The 15,147-nt window shown below is 42.2% G+C and overlaps 1 protein-coding gene across 1 annotated transcript in view; it reads right to left on the reverse strand.

Moving 5' to 3' along the window:
* The window catches only part of TECTA (tectorin alpha), a 61,421-nt gene extending 48,641 nt beyond the window's left edge, over positions 1 to 12,780 (reverse strand). Inside the window, 4 exon segments of the mRNA XM_074936849.1 lie at positions 6,171 to 6,458; positions 8,244 to 8,377; positions 11,435 to 11,499; positions 12,593 to 12,780. Coding sequence (XP_074792950.1) covers positions 6,171 to 6,458; positions 8,244 to 8,377; positions 11,435 to 11,499; positions 12,593 to 12,636 — 531 coding nt within the window. The 5' untranslated portion in view covers positions 12,637 to 12,780.
* Positions 12,781 to 15,147: the final 2,367 nt, after the last annotated feature.

Genomic DNA, 15,147 nt, shown 5'->3' on the forward strand with positions numbered 1-15,147 from the left:
TAATTACCCAAGGTCTGGAAAAGCGATTTGAGATCTTTGCATGAAAAGTGGCTAAAGTAGTGCACCATATCATCATGTAACGTTAAAAAGTCGAGATGACTCATGAAAACATACTGAGTCATCCAGAACCAGAGCCTCAACTGATGTGAGCTGATACAGGTCCACTGAAATTTAGGTAGCTATGCCAGTTTACACTAGCAGAGGATCTGGCTCACTGTAAAAGGGAGCATGTCAAAGTGATATTGGTTTTGTAGAGACTTCTGATAGTCAATTCATGCCATTTTTATTTTTTGTTTAAAGTGAATCCATTGTTTTGACCATCATTTTAAAAAGAAGCCAGAGGCCCACATTCATTCTGGTTTATTATTAATTATTGTTATTATTATTTGTGTAGTGGTAGCTTCCAGCAGCCCCCGTAATAGACCAGGACCCCACCATGCTAGGCACTGTACAAGGAGAGAACCCAAAGGTGGTTTCTGCCCCAAAGAGTTTAAAGTCTAATTATAAGACAAGAGGCAACAGATGGTTGCAGACAGACCGATGGAGGAGTACAAGGAAACAGTGAGACAGCACTGGTCAGCACGATAGGCTGTGGGATCAGAACACAAGTGGCCTAACCACTGTCATGAGTTTCATAGGCATCACAACAACGGAGAGTTTGAAGAAGGATAACGAGGCAGCTTTGCAGATGTGAATGGAGAGCGCCTCCCAGCCGGGAAGGGCAGAATGGGCGACCGCATGAAAATTTAACAAATGTATGATGGAGGCTGGCACCATTGGCCAATCGGCGGTGGGAGTCGACATTTCGATAGTGAATGAGAGATGACAGGTAGGCAGGGGATACGCCTGGAATGGTGCTGAAGACGAAGACAAGCACTTTGTGTTTCATGTGATGGAGAAGGTCAAGCTACTGTCTTTAATGGCATTAGATCAGGGATAAAGCATGCCCAATAAATCTGAAAACCCACTCCAGAGTGGGAAAGAAACCCTTTTCTAACTTCTACTGACATTTTTACTGATTTTTTTTTTTTTTTTTATTATATACTGACAGTCAATTTTTTTTAACCCAGCCAGTATATTTCCTGGTCTTTGCCAACTCAATTTCCAACACTGCAAGGTATGAAACTTAAAAGGCATAAAATCTATAGCCTGCAGTGCCTGTAGGAATGCAGAACATGATGGGGGAAAAAAATCTTCCTCTCAGGATGTGATTTTCCACTAAGTGCAGCCAGCTCCATAAAAGTGATATTCACCCCAGTGAATCGTGAGCAGGCATGTTCCAAAGCCCACTGAAGTCAATGAAAAGATCCCATTGACATCAGAGGACACTAGATCAGGACCTTAAGGTGTAGGTCTGCACTTAAAAGGGTTTACATAAAAATAGCACCTTTTTACCCAACCAGTTTACTCCCACTGGGTCCAATTGTGCCTCCAGGGAAATCAGTGTTAACGTTCCAATTGATGTCAATGATTCGTGAGAGGTCATTGTCATGCTCTACTTGGCCTTGGTGAGGCCTCTGCTGGCGTACTGTGTCTTCTTGTGGGTGTCACCCTTTAAGACAGATGCAGACAAATTGGAGGGAATCCAAAGGAGAGCAACAAAAACAATCAAAGCTGTAGAAAACCTGACCTATGAGGAAAGGTTAAGAAAGATGGGCCTGTTGAATCTTGAGAAAAGAAGACTGGGGAGTGGGGGGCGGGGCAGTTGATAGTCTTCAAATATCACAAGGGCTGCTATGAAGGGGGATCAATTGTTCTCCATGCCTACTGGAAGTAGGGCAATACGTAATTGGCATAATCTGCAGCAAGGGAGATTTAGGTTAGATAGTAGGAAAAAAATTCTATCTATAAGGATAGTTAAGCACTGGATCAGGTTTCCTAGGGAGGTTGTGGAATCCCATCATTTTAAGAACAGGTTAGACAAATACTTGTCGGGGTGTTCTAGGTTTACTTGGTCCTGCCGGGGGGTTGAACTAGCTGACCCCTCGAGGTCTGTTCAAGCTCTACATTTCCGTGATTCAGGCTTGGCTCCCTGTGAGAATTCAGAGCCAGATCTGCTGGCTTTAGAGACAAAAATGAAGCTCCCACCTTGACAGCTGATCAGAGAGGGTGAAGGGTACATCTGTGCGGTGCTCCACTCACGTCAATGGGGTTCTGAGCGCTGCAGGAGTCCACCCCTGCAAAGCCAGCAGAGCTAAGAGAGCGTGAGCTGGGCCCCATTCATTTCATACATTCTACACAGATGAGGAGGGCTGCTCCTGCGGCCTGTGACTCAAAAGATCTGGATCCAATTCCCAGCTGTGTCGCAGACTCCCTATGTGACCTTCAGCAAATCGCTGCAGAACTTCCCGCTTCTGGCAAGTGGGGATTAACAATCCTTCCTTTCTCCCACCGCTTGTCTGTCCTGTCTATATAGATTATAAACTCTGATGCAGAGGCTGGCTCTTACTAGGGGTATGTACAGCGCCTAGCACATGGGGCCCTGATTTTGGCTGAGGCCTCCAGGCACTGCCATGCTATTACTAAAATAATCAAACTAAAGTTCTAGTCAGTTAAACCTGTGCAAACCCACCGAAGATGAGGGCACACAGATGTCGCTGACGTCCAGTGTGGCCAGCAGAACCCTTATCATTGGAAATGATGTACCCAGACAGAAAGTTCCCCATTTGAATCTCAGGACTGAAGTTTGCAGCACTAACTGGCAGGAGAAACCTCTTGTCAGTTGAGGATATTTGATCCAGAATCACAATAAACACGAAATTCCAGATAAAGTTGGGTGAAAAACTGGTTTTTCGATTCACTGGCAATCCTGAAAATCCCCTCCAGCCGCCCCCCCCACCCCCAATTTTTTATTTCAGTTCAATCTGAAACCACGATTTTTCAAAATTTTTCATGAATCAAAAAATGCGGGGGGGAGGGAGGAAGGAATCATTTTTGGCTTGAACAAAACAGTTGCACTGAAAGGGAACAAAATGTTTGATTGCAATATTTTCAAACTTTTTTTTTTTTTTTAACAAAATGGAACAAAATTTCGAAACAAAACATCATTTGGAACCAAAATCAAAAGGTTTCATTTAGAAAATGTTGAAAGGAAACAATTCAATTGTGGGGTGGAGGTGGGGGGCAGAAGACAGGTGTTGACCAAAATAATTCGGCAAAATGAACATGAATTCTCAAAGCGTTTCAGTGCCTCCCAATCTGCATTTTTGGCCGAAAAAGTTTTCAGCTGAAAATTTTGGCCTGTCTCTAATCCCTGATGCCATTTTTACTGAGTCACTCTTCAAACCAGGCATTAAGAAGGTTTTGCACAGGTTTTCTGCATTGGGGTGAATTTCACCTTCAAAAGTTGCATATTCTATTTTAAGGGTAAATCAAACGCATTCTCTGATATTGTACAGGAAGGATGCTATATACCAAAATAAATTGCATTGTGTGCAATTTTCCCAGCAGTACAGGGATCTCAGTACTGCTTCTGGCTCAAAACACTTCGGAACTGTGTGTCAATGAGATTGGAAAAATGCATTAAATTTCAAACAACCCTAACAAATGGAAAGGAACAGGGCTCTTTGTCATAGCTGACTTCTTAAGAGATCAGACTCTTTTGTGTTCATGGAATTAAAGAGCAGCTAATCCAGCCAAATCACTGGCAGGGCTTTTTGACCAATTATGATACATCTTTTACTGCACTGATTGTCATTGTGATAATGCTGCCAATAATCATAGAATATCAGGGTTGGAAGGGACCTCAGGAGGTCATCTAGTCCAACCCCCTGCTCAAACCAGGACCAATCCCCAATTTTTGCCCCAGATCCCTAAATGGCCCCCTTAAGGATTGAACTCACAACCCTGGGTTTAGCATGCCCATGCTCAAACCACCGAGCTATCCCCTACCCCCCCCCGCTTTTTGATTTCCTACATCTATTTGGGATTTCAAAGCAGCTGTTCGACTCGTTCTCCTGAAATGTCCTGACTGCTCGCTCTCATTAACATGGCATAGAAATAAATCCAGCCACAGCCACAATAAAAACCCATAAGTCATTTGTGGCCCCAAAAAGGTCCCCATTTTCTGTCCCCAGTCACAGGTTTTTAAGAGAGCAGATTTCAGCCAAAGATTAATTTATTGTGGCTTCCTGGATATGAGAGTTTTCTTAAGAAGCAGCTTCACTTCTGGAGCCCGTTAGGGAGAAGAGAACTTGCTTTGCCTAATTTTGAATCCAATGTGGCCTTGGACGTTTGATTCTAGCTGAAAAATTATTTGGCTCACATTTAACTCAGGGTGGACGTGGGTGGGGGAGGAGCCGGGGGGGCGGAGGGGGGGAGAGAGATTACAGAATCCAGTGAGGGGAAAAATAAGATGGACAATGGCAGTGAGTGGGAGAAAAAATTAGAATGAAAAGCTCAAGTCTCCCATCCTTCCTGCCCTCACAAGCCATTTGTTTCTTTCACCCCCCGTTGTACTTTGTCTTTTACTTACCCTAGAGGATCCACTGTGCTAGGTGCTGTATAGTCATTGAGTAAAATTACCAAAGAATTTACAACCCTATAGCTTGATCCTGCAATGCTCTCCATGCACACAGACTTTTCCTCCTACTCAGAGCCCCAGTGAAGTCAAAGGGGGCCCACCCATGCAGATCACATCTCGGAAGCAGGATATAAAGCTGTAAATTCTTTGGGGCAGGGCCTATACTAAATGCCTGTACAGTACCTGGCACTACGGGGACACTACTGTAATAAAAACATCTGTAGGCTCACCTGACACAAACATTCACATTCAAGATACTGTGCAGGGCTCTTGTTTGTGCCAGGGCAGCTGTTGGGAGGTGGTTCTATACAGAACACAGGACTGAATACTACTGTTATGTTCATGGCACACACACAAAGATAAAAACATATATACTGTGCCTAGAAGGTTGCAGGGTAATGCTATTTTATTTCTTAGACTCCAGAACCCTAACACAAAACAACCCAAAACCAGCAAGAGACAAAGCAGGCTGCTCCCTTATACAAGGAACCACAATTCACCCCACCTTGTTCTAAGCCGTCTGCCTGCTGACTGACTCTGATTACAGGCTTCCCTACAGAGCTCCCTAGCCTGAAAGCAGTTCAGGAAACCACTTACAAATGAAAGTGACAGCCAACAATTCCAATGCAGTTTTCAAATACCCCACACCTACAACTAGAAAAACTTGTCTTGAAATTGGAAAAACTAAAGGACAGGGGATTAGAGGTTTGCAACCTCTGAGAGTTTCACAGCCCCCCAAAGGGAACAAATGTATCCTGTCCCTATTTAAAGAAAAAGCCCTGAATCAGTGTTCAATTAATAAATATTTGGCCCTTCTTTATAAAGTGTGCAGAATCCAACCTCTGAAGCGCCATGCAAAGCAGTTAAGTATGATTTCCATTTTACAGATGGGGAAACTGAGGTACAGAGAAGCTGAAGGGACTTGATCAAGGCCACACAGCAAGGCATGGATAAGAAAATAGACTCCACTCTCATATCTAATCAGTATGTAATAATAATAATTAGCTGTTACTGTAATATGAATAAAGTCCTCAAAAGAGACTGGAGCCCCACTGAGCTAGCTGCTGTACAAACACATGGTAAGAGACAATTAATCTTTCCTTTGATGAGTTCACAACATAACTAGACAAGACAGACTAAGGGTGGGAGAAAGGAAGGATTATTATCCTAATTTTACCAGTGGGGACCTGAGGGCCAGAGAGATTAAGTGACTTGCCCAAGGTCACCCAGGAAGTCAGTGGCAGAGCTGGGAATTGAACCCAGGTCTCTTGAGTCCTACTTCATCCATCTGCCCATTAACTTAGGCCATGTCTACAAGAGGAGTGCTTTACCAGTGTAGGAATGCCTGTTTACCACCCCAGCATAGCATGCCTGGTGTGGACAGGTTTTATTATCAGTATAGTGAAACCACTCCCGCCAAGAGAAAGAAGCTGTCCTGGTAGACATTATACAGCATAACTGCACCTCCACTAGGGATTTCTGATGGCACTGCTCTGTCGGTCAGGATCACACCCCTTCAAACTCCAGACCGACATCACTACGCTAAGGTCTATAGCGTGTAGACCTGACAGCCGCTATTCCTGCTTCAGAAAACAACACCTTTCTAATATCATCACACAAGCGAAGAGATTGAAACGTTTGCCCTTACAGGGGTCGTGCTGCTGCCTCCGTAGAAGGTGACCTCTTCCCAGGTGACGACAAAGAGCCAGATGGCTGAGAAAGAGGGCAAGTTTTTGAAGTACTTCCTGATGTCTTTGGAGACTTTCTTGAGCAGGGCGGGGTCCATGGTCTCCCTGTAGTAGATTTCTCCTCGGATTCCATTGTGAACGTCTGCCCAAAATGGAGCAATAAAGGCCCGGCCATCTGCAAGGGGGAAAGGCTCTGGGGTGAACTGGCTGACTTGCACATTGAAAGAAATCACGCCATTGTTGTTGACCTAGAAAAAGAGGAGAACGGTTTGATTTAAGCCAACCAAAGCCTTGGCTGCAAGCGGAGAACTGTCATCTTAAAATTATACCTCTGCTGATGGCGTTTTTCGTGAAGGCTGGTTTATGCAATTATGTGATGGAAATAGGCCTATCCATCTAGGTACTTATATGTCTCTCATTGCTCAAGCGAGCAAGGCCTGCGCTATGAAAGATCTTAAGCTGGGGCTAGGAAGACAGAGATCAGGAACTGCAGAGGGTACAGCCCCACATAGATCAAACTGTGAAGGTTACTTAGCCGCAACAGTTCTTTGAGATGAGCCTCTCTGGATCCACATCATAGGAGAATTATTTACCAGGGAGATTTTGTGCCCGACGTAACTGGCCCCAGGTCACTGGGTGCGTTCAGGTTAATCAAGTCCTTAGCAAGCAGTTCTGCTGAGTCCTCGGTACTGGACTCATTTGACCCAAACACTTCCAGGGAGCTCAATATCTGTCATGTCAAGCACAAACCCGTCAGTGCCAGGTCTTCAGCACTACACTGGGGACACTGGTGTCAGAGAACCATAGAATCATAGAATATCAGAGTTGGAAGGGACCTCAGGAGGTCATCTAGGCCAACCCCCTGCTCAAAGCAGGACCAACACCAACTAAATCATCCCAGCCAGGGCTTTGTCAAGCCGGGCCTTAAAAACCTCTAAGGAAGGAGATTCCACCACCTCCCTTGATAACCCATTCCAGTGCTTCACCACCCTCCTAGTGAAATAGTGTTGTCTAATATCCAACCTAGACCTCCCTCACAGCAACTTGAGACCATTGCTCCTTGTTCTGTCATCTGCCACCACTGAGAACAGCCGAGCTCCATCCTCTTTGGAACCCCCCTTCAGGTAGTGGAAGGCTGCTATCAAATCCCCCCTCACTCTTCTCTTCTGCAGACTAAATAACCCCAGTTCCCTCAGCCTCTCCTCGTAAGTCATGTGACCCCAGCCCACATGCTGGGCACCAGACAATGGCAGCAAGAGGTTCTACTACAAGTGGGAATTGGCAAAGGCCACCTGAAATAAAAACTGAGGTTATCATCCCGAGCCTCCAGGAAATGACTGTATTGTGCACATGCTATGCATATATCACTGACATGGGGAGAGCATGGGTCTTTATCCCCCTTGGACTGGCTGGTGCACCAAGGTCCCACGTTCAAATCCCGCTGTTGTGCCAGACAGGGTTGGCCTGGGCTGGGCTCAGCCCAATACCTGAATGGAAAATCCCTGAATCCGAGATCGGGATCAAATTTTGCTGACGCGGTCCCATCTTGAACACACTTTTGATGCAGCGAGATTAACCCTTTCTTAGCGCAGCCTGGCAGGTATCCTTCTCCCATGCCTGGCTTCCTGTGATGCCAATGGGAAGCAGCAGGACCAGCCCAGAACTTTCTCAGGCACCCACCAGAAGGTGGAAGGAATCCTTTCCTCCCCTGCAGCTCTGTATGTTCTTGTTTCTTGTCATGCAACTGGAATAATGCTCATGGCGTCAAGGCCTTAGCTTTGGCATTTAATCACCTGCAAAGGTAATTTATTGCCTTTTATACTCCTTTCCCGTGAACATTATCCCATTAAATACACCTTTGACTTTTTTAATCATAAAACCTATCAGTTCATGAAATCTAAGAACTTGTCAGGTAGGTACTAATAAATCTTCCATGTCTTGAACACTGGGAGAGTGTGCTTCAAATGCAGCTACTAATGAGGGGGAAACGAGTAAAAAAGCAGTGTCTGCCACAGAGTTGCTCCTCCACTTACATAAATGCTCCTGTATGGGATTCCAAAGAAGATGAACGGGATGGACAGCTTAATCTCAGAGGAGCTTCCATCATCCACTTTGGGGGTTTTCGTATCATTCTGCCAGAACGGATACAAAATCTCCATGGACTGAGCTGGAAGAGGACAGTATAGTTATTATAATGATATAAGGACTGGTCCTGTTCCCACTGACTGCAATGGTACAGGATCAGACCCATAGCATCACACCTCCTGATGCTCTTTACATACTTTGTACTTCAGCCACTACTGAAATGCAGCCACCTCTGGGGTGGAGAATGGCAGCTGGTTAATAACATGCCCCAGTACTATGCAAGAGTTTAGAACAGGGGGTGAAAAGAATAGTCTCTACAACAGCAGCTGCAGGGGGGATTTTGTATTGGTGGAACGTCGCAACCCAAACTGGAATTTGGCCAGGCATAAGATTTGATGTCACTTCCCTTGTATAAAAAGCTACAGGATCCTTCATGACCCCCAAACGGTCAAGGCCTCTGTTTTACATTGTATTTAGCACCTTCAGCAGGACAGTGTCTCCTAACACAATAGCTGGGGCATTAGTTCAGTGCTATCTCAGAGGGAAAAACAATAAGGAAGAGGGTCCAGTGGTTAGGATGCTAGCCTGAGACTCGGGAGACCCAGGGTTAATTCTCTGCTTCTCCCCAGACTTCCTTTGTGATCTTGGACAAGTTATTTAGCCTCTCTAGGCCTCAGTTTCTCACGTGTAAGATGGGGTTAACAGCACCACCCTGCCTCACAGGGGTGTGTAGGGAAAAATACATGAAAGATTGTGAGGAGCTTTGATATCACAGTAATGGGGACCAGATACATACCTAAGATAGATGGATAATGACATCTGCTGAATTAACACTCCTTCCTGTAGCACTCTGCCTTTTTCTTTGAGCTCTTCCATTCACATAGTAACCGGGCCTGGCCTTGCTTAGCTTATGAGAGGATACTAGGGGAAAGCCTGAGATGCTATTGCTAGGACAGTTTAATCAAAAATTTCCCCCTGAAATCAGGTTTTCCATTAAATTAAACATTACACAGAAAGTAGCTTCTTTTCCCCCTACATCTTTTGACAGAAAAAATTAAAAAACAGTTTTCAGCCAAAGATTGTTTTGTTGAAAAAGTTGAAATTTTCCACTGAAAATTTTGACAAAAACTAAGCATGCTCAGTGAATTTTTCCACAGGGGACAAACCCCATTTCCCACCTGCTCTAATTGCTAGGTCTACAATCGCGGATTATGCCTCTATAGAAAGAACTATGCACCCAATCCTGTGCCACTCGCAGACATCTAACAGAATTCTCCATTTATTTAGCCCTATAAGGTGATCTACCACAGAGGGAACACACATTTCCTTAGCTAGAAAAGAAATGGACCGTCCTCATTATATTCAATCAGTGCTGACCCAAAGAGCTAGACTCAAAACAATTTCATCTCTGTTTAAGTTGATTCAGGACATTCTTTTATCTTCTAGGTCCTAACCTGCAATTTCAGAGGCTGCTAGCTGACGGGTGATTGCTCTGAGCCTGGGTTTTAAAGATGCAGTGGGTTTTCTTCCCATTCCGTGCAAGTATAAGCTGTTCGATTGTTGTAACTTTTAAGATTTCCTTCGCTAGAATCTGGTTTATAATAGGGACAACGGGAAGCCGACCCTTTTATGAAGGTTCTAACCGATACAGCTTTCTAGCTCAAAAGAAAAATACCTGTACTGAAAGTCAAAAAAAGGGTTTTTAAAAGTGTGTGTGTGTATATATATTAATTTTCATGCTGGAGAGAGTTTAAGTGGTGTGTGACAGAGTCCTGAATGTATGACTACACTTATATACATATTTTGTAAGGGCTATCGCAAATATCCTTTTGCCAGGTAGTAAAATAAGTCATTTCACAGCCGTAATGTATCCAGCAGGCTATTACATCTGAGGTCACAGCTATAAATTATAGATTTTTTTTTAAAAAGTGTGATACTCAGCACAACCTTTTAAGCAATCACTTTTTAAGCACTAGCATTGGAGTCTAACTCTGCACGTATAGCCTCTCCTATCCAAGTATCCCAACAGGCTTGGCTAGCAAAGGAATCTAGCCTTAACGCCCTGAGCTTCAGGCAGATTATTATCCTCATTTTGCAGGTGGGGAAACTGAAGCACAGTGGTTAAATTATTTGCCCGTAGCCACACAAGGGAAACAGCAGGCATCAGTACCAAGATCTCAAGCCACATAGACCTAAACCTTAACCCCAAGACCAGGATATCTCCCCCAAAGAAATTAAATCAGTCGTGTAATGTGAATATGCTGAGTTAGCATGACAAAAAAACAAAAACAAACCCATCTACCCACGACTGGCCCCATTCCACTGTTCTTGACCCTCTTGAAATCAAATTTAAATTAAAAAAAGAAAGCAACAAGAAATCTTCTGGAGATTTTCCTGTGCCTTTTACAAAACATGGATGGAAGTTTTGTAGAGTGAATGATCTTAATAAATGTTTCCTCAAAGCTATATAAACCACAGGGAATATCAATGAGGATACACCTAAGACTTGGAATTTGGATGACTCCACAAACCGAGCCAGAGCTCTAACAAAAGTAAATTAGCACACAGTTGTGTGGTAGCTTGACTTCTCCGCAGACTCTTTCTACCCACCCGCCTTTCATTCTACATAAGTTTGTCTGGCAGGTGAACTGTCCAAACTCTAGAAATGTTTTAAAGTCCTGCTTTCATGACAATTGTGATATCATCCCATACTCCTGAATTCTGCATGAAGAACTCAGAAATGTGTGGAGACTCTTTAGTCTGTTGATTATTTTGACTTCATATTTGAAACCGAAAGGGCAAGATGTAAATTGGCCTAGCACCATTAATTTCAGTGGAACTATGACTATTTATATGATTTGAGGATCTGTCCCTCGCTGCGAATAAATGTCAGCGATGCAAAATGATCACGTATATTTACCAGGCAAGGCACAAAAATCTACTTGTTTGTCCTTCGGTATTAGGATTTAAAAATAAATTACCCTGCTACTGTACTTGCTCTCAGACAAGCATCTGAGTAGAATTTTGCAAGGCTTTCTATGCACATGAAGTTTGCGTGTAGCAAATTTCTGAGGCAAGCGCTTTCCTATTGTAAATGTAGAGTATCAGTATCCGAGGACCAAAAGTCAGAAATACTAACCTTGCTGCCATACAATCAGGAACACAAAGGCCACCCAGGTTCTAATGAGTGACGGATAATTCATCCTAAAAGGGGGGAAAAAAAAAAGAGCAACTAATCATCAATCCAAAACCAGATCTGCTAAGCAAATCTCAGGCTAATGGCTAATAGTGCCTTGAAATTGTGTGATTACTCCAGAGATGCAGAAAATTGGGAAATGTAGGTCCTTACCCATGATCTAGCCCAAAAATGACAAGCTAGATAGGTAGTATAATGAAATCACTGATGATAAAACAACTTGCCCTCCAGGTATTCTCAGGGTATATGTACAGCATGATTTCAGGAATCAGAAATGAACCAGTATGTTGGAATTAATGAATAGCACCCGGCTCCCAGTGTGTCTTCAATCCCCCTATTAATCCAACACAATTCTTTGCTGATCTGCTTCATGTGAGGATATTACTGCAGGCTTTAAGATGAACAGCTTTTCATTGTAAGAAAATGAGAGCGAATTATAAACCGTAGTGTGTTTATATAGTTAGAAGACTTCAAATGTTGGTTTAACTAATCCTTTGTACTGGGTGGTAATACAATGATCACTTAACATTCTTGACAGGTGTGAAGGAAGCACAAACATTTACACAGCTTGACAACTTCCTTGCTATACAGATATCAACTATATACAGAAGGAGGTGGAAATGCATCTGGGTAAATTAAAGAGAAATTTTGTGTGGTATTTTAATTTCTTTTATGCTTACTATAATTTGTTATATATTATTAATCAAAGAGGAAGTAGGACTACAGTAGCTGCTTTGATTTAATTACTTCATCATTTCTATTCATTAAACAGAGGGAAAGGTTTTTTATATACCATTTATATAAAACTACAGTGTATACACAATACACAGTGAGTGAATGAAATATGTATGATCAGATCCAAGTATAAATTAGAGTGATCTATTTATACAGAGACAGAATAGTCACACTTCTATATTAAATATATATCTATTCATGCATTATATTACATCTATGACTGTACTCCAACATTATAGACATTACATCTCTATATAACAAAATACATCTATAGACCTATTTATATAATGGAGTACACATATATAGCTATATCTATTTCTATATATATAGCTAGATACATTGTCTGTATAGCTACATATTACTTACACTTGAATCCAATTATAATGATGTTTGAAGTAGTGAAACACCATATATAATCAAGTCGAATGACAGTTCCACACTTCCCCAATGCTTCTCAATGTGTCATTGCAATTAGATTGAAAAAATAATCTTGTTTACAGCCAAGTTGTTCTGGAGTGAGAAAAATTAATTTAACTATGAAAGGGTTCTGCTGTATTCCTTACTGTAGAAAAGAAGCAAGTATCATGCTAGAATTTTATATAGATCTTAAATCTAAGTCACTGTGGATTCATTAATTGAGAACACACACAATGACTAGTGGAGAATATAAATGTATTACATTAAAACCTAGAAGATGTACCTCTGGGGAACCATGACAGAAAATAAAAGAAACAATGCTTAATTTAGTACATCCCCTAAAAAAAAAAAAAAAATTTTTTTTAAAGTATGAAAAAAATACCAACCTGTTTTGCAGAGAAGGGAAGAAATTAAGTCCGAAATTTTAAATTGAATCTTGGTAAACCGGGGGGAAATCTTATGTCAATGAAGAATACATTTCAGTGCTCTTTTACCAATTATTGCTGATGTCTGAAATGATGTCTCAATCCCTTTTGCTCTTTCAATTGAAAATTCAGTTTTTCTCTGTGTTGTTTTAGGGCCAGAATAGTGTTGAGTTGCAATCAAAACTTTTTGCTCTATTAATTAACGGTAAATTAATCTACAGCTCAGATTCTGGGCTGTAAAAATGGAGAGGTTTCTTTCTGGCAGAAAAAACCCCTAATCCTTCAGGTAGAGTTAGATGGAAATGTCAGTAAGTTGGAGCTGGATTTGTGGCTGTTCTGATCAGAATCGCTTTTCACTTGGGAAGGAAAAAAACAACCCACAAAAGAAACAAGCCCCTTCCTCCTTTGTGCAAGTGGAAAAAAAGCTTCTATATAGTGTTACAGAATTAGCATTAAACAGCATAGGGATTAAAACACTAAACAAAGTCAGAGCCCTTGAAATGTCCATGAAGATAATTTTCCATCAAAGTCTTGTTTGAATTTTCATAAACCAATTTAGTTCAGCTTTGGCTGAGAGGAAAATAAAAGCTATTTAAAGAAAAGTTCTTTCCAAATCTTCTTCAGGAGATTTTATTTTTACTCCTGATCCTACCACCCCTAGGAGGGAGTGGGATTGTCCTGGTTTTAAAATCTAAGGATTTTGGCAAAAATTAGTTAATATTTACATTGCAGCAGCATCTGGAAGCCAAGTATTTCAGCACTTCATTGTGCTAGGTGCAGTATGTGCACCATAAGTGAAGGTCTCTGGCCCAAACTGCTTATAATCAAAGACCCTGATCCATGTCCCCAGTTGAAATCAATGGGACAAAAGGTAGTAAAAAAAATTCAGCACATGTGTAGGTGTAGTGCAGGATTGGGGCCAATAAATCAAACAAGCGGGCTGAGTAGGAGGAATAAAAGCGGAATTTTTTGTTTTATTTTTTTTTTTAAAGGAAGATTTAGGTTTCAGTTCCACAAATACACCCCCATGCGCTTAATTTCATGCATGTGCGTAGCCCCATTGATTTTAGCAGGGCTACTGGTGTGTAAAGCCAAACACGGGAGGAAACGTTTGCTGGATCAGGGCCTTAAAGTACGTTACCGACACAAACCTCCTACTTGTAAACCTGATTCCCAGTCTATTGAAGAGAAGAAAGCCCTCAAGGGGGAATCTAGGGCTAGATTCTTCTAATACTACCAGCCATTCAATGCCTTTGGAGTCATTCCAAAGGCAAAAACAAAACAAAACAAGCCTCTCTCTCTCTCTTCAGAAGGCTCTTCACAGATTACCTGCAAAGGGAAAATAAACCGGGCTTGTACTCCTGTATGCTGCTTTATGATGAATACCGAAAATCAGAATGTATCCTTTTCTCCTCTGATTGTTTTATGTTTAAAATTCAGCTTCTGTCTGACTCCGGAAGTTCTATGATGACTAGAGCTGCTTTGATTTTACAGCTTGCCTGACAATTCGGAGTGAACTTTCTATCTTCCAGATTTTGTTTTTTCTTTTGGGTCAGGGCCTACCATTTTGTTTTGCATTGTACCGTGCTGAGCACATTATGGCTAACCAAATAAGTAACAATATTTTACTTTCCCCACTGAGGCTCAAGACAAGCAAGTCATTCAAAAAAGGTGGGCTAGAATTTCCAGAGGCTAGTCCTAAAGCAAGTAAGCGAAGGTCAAAATAACCACATAGATGGGAACTGGGTCAAATAATTTCCCCAAGTAAGGATTTGAACGAAGTCCAAAAAAGGTTTTCTGAAGCTGATGTTGGAGTCCAGTGGAAAGAGGATTTTTCCAGATAGTAATTTCCTCCAGGGAAGGTATCACCTGTCTCCCCATTATACCTCCCTTTATTGCTTACTGCAGGACTGCTGGCCTGGCCCAGCCCTGCTACCTTACAATTGCCGCCTGCACCTGTAGCCATTCCTCTACTGAGAGCTTTAACTCTCTCTGTGCTGCAGGAGAGGTTCCTGACTCAATTTCAAATCTGGTTGACAATTAAACCTAGACTTAGATCCAGGACGCATAGAAATAAAA

This window comes from Natator depressus, chromosome 22 (genome assembly GCF_965152275.1).
Source record: "Natator depressus isolate rNatDep1 chromosome 22, rNatDep2.hap1, whole genome shotgun sequence".
Taxonomy (NCBI): domain Eukaryota; kingdom Metazoa; phylum Chordata; order Testudines; family Cheloniidae; genus Natator; species Natator depressus.